Source organism: Choloepus didactylus, chromosome 27, assembly GCF_015220235.1.
Source record: "Choloepus didactylus isolate mChoDid1 chromosome 27, mChoDid1.pri, whole genome shotgun sequence".
Classification (NCBI taxonomy): domain Eukaryota; kingdom Metazoa; phylum Chordata; class Mammalia; order Pilosa; family Megalonychidae; genus Choloepus; species Choloepus didactylus.
Window position 1 is genome coordinate 19,850,978 of NC_051333.1, and position 7,044 is coordinate 19,858,021.

A 7,044-nucleotide genomic window follows, 5' to 3' on the forward strand; every position below is an offset into this window, starting at 1 on the left:
GGTTCCCGTGGGCCTGGAGGCCGAGGGCAGACCCCATACCACCTGCCAGCCACGAGGGCACAGGCCTGTTGGGTGTTCCTGACGAGGAGATTCAGCTGCCAACTTCCACGCAGTGTTTTCACCTCCTCCCTGGCCCCCCACAGCACACATACAGTCTCAGGGCCATTTGGGCACGAGGCAAAATCATTTTATATTAAAAATTGAACAAAGATGAGGCCCCGGCAAGGTAGTCTGAGGAGAAGAGGGAGAACCCCATCCTGCAGTTCAAGACCCCAATCAGCGCAAGGCCAGGACCCAGGGAAAGAGAAAGAGCCTCTATGCGCTCTTGGCTGGTCCGTCCTCAGCAGGTCTGGGCAGAGCCTGGGGGAGATGAGGAGGACACGTGTGAGGGACCACATTCCTTCCCCAAAGCGTGCATGCACACACACACTCACACAGACACATGCCCCACATCTCCTGCTCCGCTCAGCCTCATTCCGTCCCCTGTCTTACCTGGAGTGATGAGAGCTGGAGCTTCCCCAGGTCGGTGACTAGGGAGATAAACGTAGTGAGGTCTGGAGCCCCCCTACCTCAGGGCTAAAGCCTTCCCAGCCTGCCTAAGTGTGCCTCTGGCTCTTTTACCACTGTGGGATGCTACAGTCCCCAGGGCCTCAGCATTACAAGGACTAAACCTGGGAAATCTTTATACCAGGGATTCTCCAGAATAGGAGCTGGGGACCTGTTCTCTTTCTGCAAGATCTAGCTCTTTCACCCCTGAAAAGTGTCCGCCCAACAGGGACAGGCACGTTGGGACCCCCGTCTTACCTGGGCTTCTGCCTGAACTTGCATTTGCATTTGCCACCTGTCGGGGGAGAGATGAGTGGTCAGGGGAGGGGGCCCTCAGCCCTGCCCAGCTGCCCCATCAGCAACTGCACTCACTCATGAGCACGATGATTCCGAGGGCACACAGGATCACTGCACAGATGAGCCCTCCGACCTGGAGGCTGTGCCAGTCTAAGAGAAAAGGGAGGGGGACCTCAGTTCCAGCGTGCCTCCTCCCCGTCGGCCCCTATCCACCTGACAGCCATGTGTGCAGCATCCACGATGGGCGCTGGGGATCCAGCACTGGGCAGGACGGACAGAAACCCCAGCCTGCCCAGCACTCGCATTCTGGTTCACCCGCAAGCAACCGATGTCGTATTTAAAGTAGGGTCCGGTGGCGTTAAGTGCTCTGAAGAAAAAGCAGCAGCGTCAGGGGACAGGAATCCGGGGACAGCTTTTAGAGAGTGGTTGGAGTAGTCTTGTTGGAGGAGGCCACATCTGAGCAGAGACGTGAGGAGACAAGGAAGGGAGCCGTGCGGATACAATGAGGCAGAAGGAACAGCAGGTGCAAATTCCAGAGGCTGGGAGTGTGTCTGAGGAGCAGCAGGGAGGTCAGTGAGGCTGGAGCCGAGTGAGCGAGGGGCAGTGGGGGGAGGCGAGGCGGTAAAGGGTGCAGGTGGGGGGCGGACGGGGGCCAATGGGTTATGACAAACCTGGAGGCCAGGTGAGGATTCGGGCCTGGTAGCTCACCTCCTCCAGGAAGTTTTCTCAAGTCAACCCTTCTCCCAGCACTTGATTTGAATCAACATCTGCTTCTTGTGAACGCCTCACTTCCTGCGGCATCTCACTACCTTTCTGGAGCAGGAGCCTCCCAGGGACCAGGCTGGCTTTAATCCACCCACGTGTTCACTATTCAATGCCCTGTCCTGGCTCCTTCCTGTCCTCATGCACATCAGGCCCTCACCCAACACCTGTGGGGCCCTTGGCACAAGTGTGTGTGTGTGTGTGTGTGTGTGTGTGTGTGTGTGTGTGTGCGGGGGGGTTAAAAATTCTTACCGTAGTAGAAAGGACTGTCTTTATCTGCAAAAAAAGAGAAAAGATCATGAGATCCAGGACAACAGCTGGGATATGGGGGTCCTGGGGGAGATCAGCCGGATCCCTGACTCACCTTCAGGGTCATTGGCGTGCAGGGCAGGCAGGCCTGGTGGGGGAGAAGCAGGCAGGAAGGCAGATGGAGATGCACCCCCAGAAAGCCGGCAGGCAGGGAGGGCCCCCCGAGGTCTCGGGACGATGGACACTTCCCTCCTCCCGAGGGTGTGGGTGTGAGGCCACCCCACTATCCAGCCCCGGAACTGCCACCCCTGTGCCCCCAGCATGGACCCTAACCCTCCCCCACTCAGCCCACTTCTGGACACAGCGGCATTTTGCCTCCTGAAATAGGTTCTAATCCCCATAGCTTTGGGACACGTTTGGTCCCCTATTTCCAGCCATGCCTCCTGCAGAAACAGAGGGATTTTTCTTGTCAAGATGACAGAAGGCTTTGGTTCCCAGGGCCCTGTTTCCCCAAATCCAGCTGTTCTCATTTCCCGTCTTCCCGATTCTGTCTCAGGCTTGCCCCACTTGGTTCAGTGATGCTCATCATTCTTTCCAAAAACTTAAATGCACTCCATCTGAAAATGCAGTTTGACATCACTACCCTGAATGGAATACCAGTTTTGCCTGATGTAACGGACAAAAAGCAAAGAACGAGGATTAAGTTCTGGCTAGAAGCTGTTGCCCACCTAAACTCGGCATTTAAGTTCAGTTCTTTCTTTGTTGAAGGGAGAGTAATACTTCTTAATTACATTTAAGCAAACCCATCCTGCTTAGCTCTGTGCCAGTCAGTCTTCTACAGGCTTTGCTAATATTAACTCATCGAATTCTTGCAAGGACCCTGTGAGTAGGTCCCGTTATCATCCTCAGTTTTACAGATGGGGAAACTGAGGCACGGAGGCTTTCAGTAACTTGCTCAAGGTGGTACATAATCACTCAGTTCCCTGTTTCCCCACAGAGTAAAGAGTTAGAGAGGCACAAAAGACACAGGAGCACCAGCTGAGCCTTCTCCTTGACATCAGTGGAAGATTTGGAAAGAGCGGGGAGAAGGCCACTTCCTAGCTGCATGAGTTGCTGCTATAAGTCCTGTCCTTTAGTGTCCCCTTGAAATCACCAGTGCCATGCTCCTTATCCTCTGCGAGATGCTGCCCTAATCTTCACCGTCTCGACGGGGAGGCAGAAAAGCAAGAGAGAGACACCTGGGGCCTGGCAGGAGCCCAACCGAGGGGTCCAGGGGAAAGGCACTCACCTGCCAGGAAGACGAGCAGGCTCAGGGCGGCCTCTTGCATGTCGTAGCTCTGGCCTGGGGTGGGGAGTGGGGCTAGGGTCCAGCTTTGGCAGGGCCCCCCCTGCCTCTGGTCCCCACTGCCCTCCTGCCCCTCTCTCTGCCCAGGGCCCACAGCTCTCCCCGGGGCAGGAAGGCCGGCCAGGACACTTGCTGGGCCGAGAGAGAAGGAGCTGGAAAGTGAAGCTGGGGGCGGCTGCAATAATGGGGAAGCAGCAACAACGACCGCTGGGCAGAACTTGAGGCTTCGCTCAGTCACCCTCGCAACCAAATGAGGTTGCTGCCTGCTGCTATCCCATTTTACAGATGCAAAGTTGAGACTGTGAGAGGGGAAAGCAGGTGTCCGGGGTCTCCTAGCGAGGAAGCCGGCTCCCTGGCCGCTATTCCTAACCCAGGCCCTGCCTAGGCCTGGGGGGAATGGGGTGCTGGGAGCCAGGTGGCGGGAGGCCCGTTTCCTGGGAGTGCTTCCCACAGACGGCTCGGCGCCTGCCCGGCCCTGCCCAGACTCTGCAGACCTCGAACTGGGCAGGGCTGGGGGCTGAGCTGGCACCACGGGCTGCTCAGGGCAGGGGGTGGGGAAGAGACAGTTCAAGGTCACCGGAAGGCCTGACCTGGGAGAAAGGAGGCCCGACTGCAACCCAGCCCCAGCCCCTGCCCTGAGGCCTGGTGCTGCCTCTGGCCCTGCTGTTTCCTCAGGCCTTGCCCCAGCCTCTATCCCACCCCCGTGCCTGGTCCTGCCCCCACCCCAGGCTCTGCCCAAATCCCTCCCCAGCCCTAGCCTAGCCATTGCCCCCACCCCACCCCTGCCCCCACCCCAGCCCCTGGCCCACCAGGCTTCTGCCCCGTCCATCCGCCCCCCACCCCTGCTCAGCTCCTCCTGGAAGCAGGCGCTCCCTCCTTCTCCTGCTGGCCTGCCCAGCAGACGGAACCCTTCTCCTTCCTCCTCCTGGCCTGGCGCCAGCCCTATCCTCCGGCTGCCCTGTGTGCCCGCGATAAGCCCCCAGGCCTCTCTGTGTCCCCTGTCTCCTCCCTGCCCCCTGCCCAGCTGCCACAAGCGTGATGATTATGTCATCATCATGATCGCGATAACAGTGGCTAACACGCCGAACCGCCCTGTGCTTGACGCTGCCACATCACCTTGTTATGGTTTCACATTTAATCCCCCACCCCCCCGGGGGTGTCTGGCCCCCATTTCACTGATGGCAAAACCCAGGCTTCGAGAGAGTCAGGAGTGGCCGTGCCAGGGGGGGACCCCAAGCAGTTCTGGGTGTCCCACCACTGAACCGTCCTGGCAACTCCGCCCACCCCCCACCCCGGCCCTTCCAGAACCTCCTTTGGGTCACGGACCCCTCTGGCTCTCTGACTGCAGCTCCAGGCATCTTTCAGAGGAAAAAACAACCAACCACCGTGATCAATGAAACACCCCTAATTCTGCTGTGGTTTTAGGCGTGCCCAGACCTCCCTAAATGAGTAGGTCACAGATCCAGGTTAAAGTGCTCACTGCTGGGTCCCTGCAAAGCCCCTGCCCACAGCTGGAGGGAGCCCCCCACTCTCTCCTCCTCCCTCCATATAACCCCCGACCCCCGAGTTTCTCTCTGTTTCCCGCGGGGAGCACCGTCCCCTCCATCTCCCGGTGCTCGCCCAGGTCCTGGGAGTCTGGTTCCTCTTAGCTTTCCCATGAACCCACCATTTCGGTGGAAGCTTCCACCCTTGCAGGAAGAGAGCTTGCAGGGTTTTTGGGGGGTGCTGGGGTGGGGGTGTGGGCAGGCTGGCCTGGCAGTCACGGGCACAGGTCTGACATTACTGCCTGTTTCTAGAGCTGCCTTCTCGAAGCTTCTGTTAGCCCGGGATGATCCGAATCCGAGTAATGACAGCTAATGGCGGGCACGCGCTCAGCTCTTCTCACTTTTTCACCCATGTGCTCCTCACAGCTGGATGAACTGGCACCAGCACTATCCCACAGAACCCCCCAGGACTCCAGGTTAACGCCCTATCTGTCACCCCGTCACTGTTGAGGGTCAGCTCCTCGGCCTCTTCCTATGGGAGCCTCCAAGCCCCTCTCTAGCCTGGGAGCCCCCCATGGTTCCCCATTCCCGACATCTTCCAGCACCCCCGGTTCAGGGGAGATGAAGGGTGGGGTCAGGCGCACCCAGGCCCTGTCCCTTGGCCATTCCAGAACCAACCGCAGTTGGAGCAAAGACTTGGTGAGGACGGCAGCCTGTGGCTGAGTGCCCGGGCTTCTGCCCACCCCACTCTGGTCCTTCCTGGCCACGGAGATTCCGACGCTGGCCTGGGGACTGTTTCTGCCGAGGGCTGCTTCTGCGTCCTCCATGAAGGTTCCAGGCTCCTCAGGATTATGCAGAATGACTCCCCATGTTCCCGAAGTCTTCTAAACAGCCCCTCCATTTTGCAGCCTCCCCCAGCATCTACCATCTCTTCTCCTAGAGGCCTCCAGGACCACATGCCCCCAATACCCCTAGACACCCCGGGTCCACCCAGACACTCCCCCATCCACCCAGATACCCCCAATCCAGATACTTCTGGCCCAGACACCCTTCGACTTCAAAGATTCCCCAGTGAACCTTGTGGGCCTCCCCTCATCCCAGCCCCAAGAGGAGTATGGTGGGAGGAGGGACGGGGACAGTTCTGCGGGGCAGGGGAGTGCACAGAGGCAGAACCAAGTGGGGGTTGGAGAGAGGGGGCTCCCACCACTCACCTCTGTGACTCCCCAGGCTGAGCTAAGGAGGTGCCAGGAGAAAGCCAGGGCTGCTGAGCTTGAAACCTGCCTTTATTTGCAGCTGCCACACCTTGAGCAAACCCAGGCAGGTAGAGAACAAGTCAGACTCCCTGAGGCCGGGGCTCCCCCACCCCATTCCTGCTTTTAAAGAGACAGCTCCAGCTCCACCCCCTTTCCCACCAGGAGCAGCTGGGAGCTTCCCTGGGTCTTCAAGGACACTGCAGCCCCAGGTGAGGTGGAGGAGGGGTTCTCCAATCTCCTGCCCCCCCCAGGAAAGAAGCTTGAAGGGGGAGTTTCTATATGGCAGGGGCAGTGGCGGGGTGGGGAGGCAATGCATTGGAGTAACCGCCTGACTTCTTTTACTTAGAGTGTGTGTTTTGTTTGGGGGCAAGTATTGGAGGGGTTGCGAAGGATCTAAAGTCCCCTTCCAAGGCGTGTCTTGTTGGTGACACTGTTTGAGGGTCTGCGGAAGACGCTGGTATGACCAAGGTCGTGAGGAAAGACGGCTAAGAGGACGGAGAAGATGCTGGAACAGAAAGTACAGTTAGGAGGGAGGTTCCTTGAACCTTGGGCCAAGCTGTAGCCCCCACCCAGCTCTAGGGGGACCGAGGACTGGCACCCAAGCCCCAAGACAGCATTTCCCAGCCCAGGCTCTTCCCAGGGGTGCTGGGAGCAGAATCCACGGCGTGGGTGGTGGGGCCGGGGTGGGGTCTGTCTCCCACTCGATCAGGCCCCCTGTGCTGTGCAAGGCTCCGTCCCTGACCCCCACCCCCTCTCCTCAAGGCATTCCTTCCAGCTGGGATCTGTGCGGGCCCTCATGTGGCCCCGTTGGGGTGCCCCCTCCCCCCAATTCCGCCTTCTTAGACAGAAGGACTTTTGTCTGGGGATTGGACGGAGAACAAGGCGCCTTTGAGTGGCTGGCGGAGGATTGGGGTCACGGGGAGGGGCAGGGCCAGGAAAGGGGTGGCTGTGTGCTGACCACCAGCTGGACTCCAGGCGACCCCCAACACGCCGCGGGGGTGGGGAGGAGGGCTGCAGGAGCCAGGCCAGGGGGAGGGTCCTATCAGGAATGGGAGCGGGAGATCCAGGGTCCAGGTTCTGTTAGGAACTGGTCTGCTGGGGGCAGAGA

The 7,044-nt window shown here is 59.2% G+C and overlaps 1 protein-coding gene across 3 annotated transcripts; it reads right to left on the reverse strand.

Moving 5' to 3' along the window:
- Nucleotides 1–165: 165 nt before the first annotated feature.
- Nucleotides 166–6,035, reverse strand: FXYD3 (FXYD domain containing ion transport regulator 3). 3 transcript variants are annotated; one of them, XM_037820473.1, is made up of 8 exons: nt 5,895–6,032; nt 3,143–3,196; nt 1,970–2,002; nt 1,858–1,881; nt 919–993; nt 805–841; nt 493–530; nt 166–360 (listed from the first exon to the last, which is right to left on the reverse strand). In XM_037820473.1, exons 2-8 carry the CDS (start codon nt 3,180–3,182, stop codon nt 341–343), a joined length of 267 nt encoding a protein of 88 aa, XP_037676401.1. In that variant the 5' UTR covers nt 3,183–3,196; nt 5,895–6,032; the 3' UTR covers nt 166–340. The 3 variants fall into 3 exon arrangements, with proteins under 3 accessions (XP_037676401.1, XP_037676402.1, XP_037676400.1); XM_037820474.1 differs by lacking the exon at nt 1,970–2,002 and having other exon boundaries at nt 5,895–6,035; XM_037820472.1 differs by lacking the exons at nt 1,970–2,002; nt 5,895–6,032 and having other exon boundaries at nt 3,143–3,871.
- Between the last annotated feature and the right edge of the window lie 1,009 nt (nt 6,036–7,044).

Bases quoted from the DNA above. Each gene is read 5' to 3' on its own strand.
- FXYD3 (XM_037820473.1), bottom strand. From the start codon at position 3,182: ATGCAAGAGGCCGCCCTGAGCCTGCTCGTCTTCCTGGCAG. The intron at 531-804 runs GTAAGACGGGGG...TTATCTCCCTAG, and splicing joins AAGTTCAGGCAGAAGCCCAG to TCACCGACCTGGGGAAGCTC. The intron at 361-492 runs GTAAGACAGGGG...CATCTCCCCCAG, and splicing joins TCCAGCTCTCATCACTCCAG to GCTCTGCCCAGACCTGCTGA.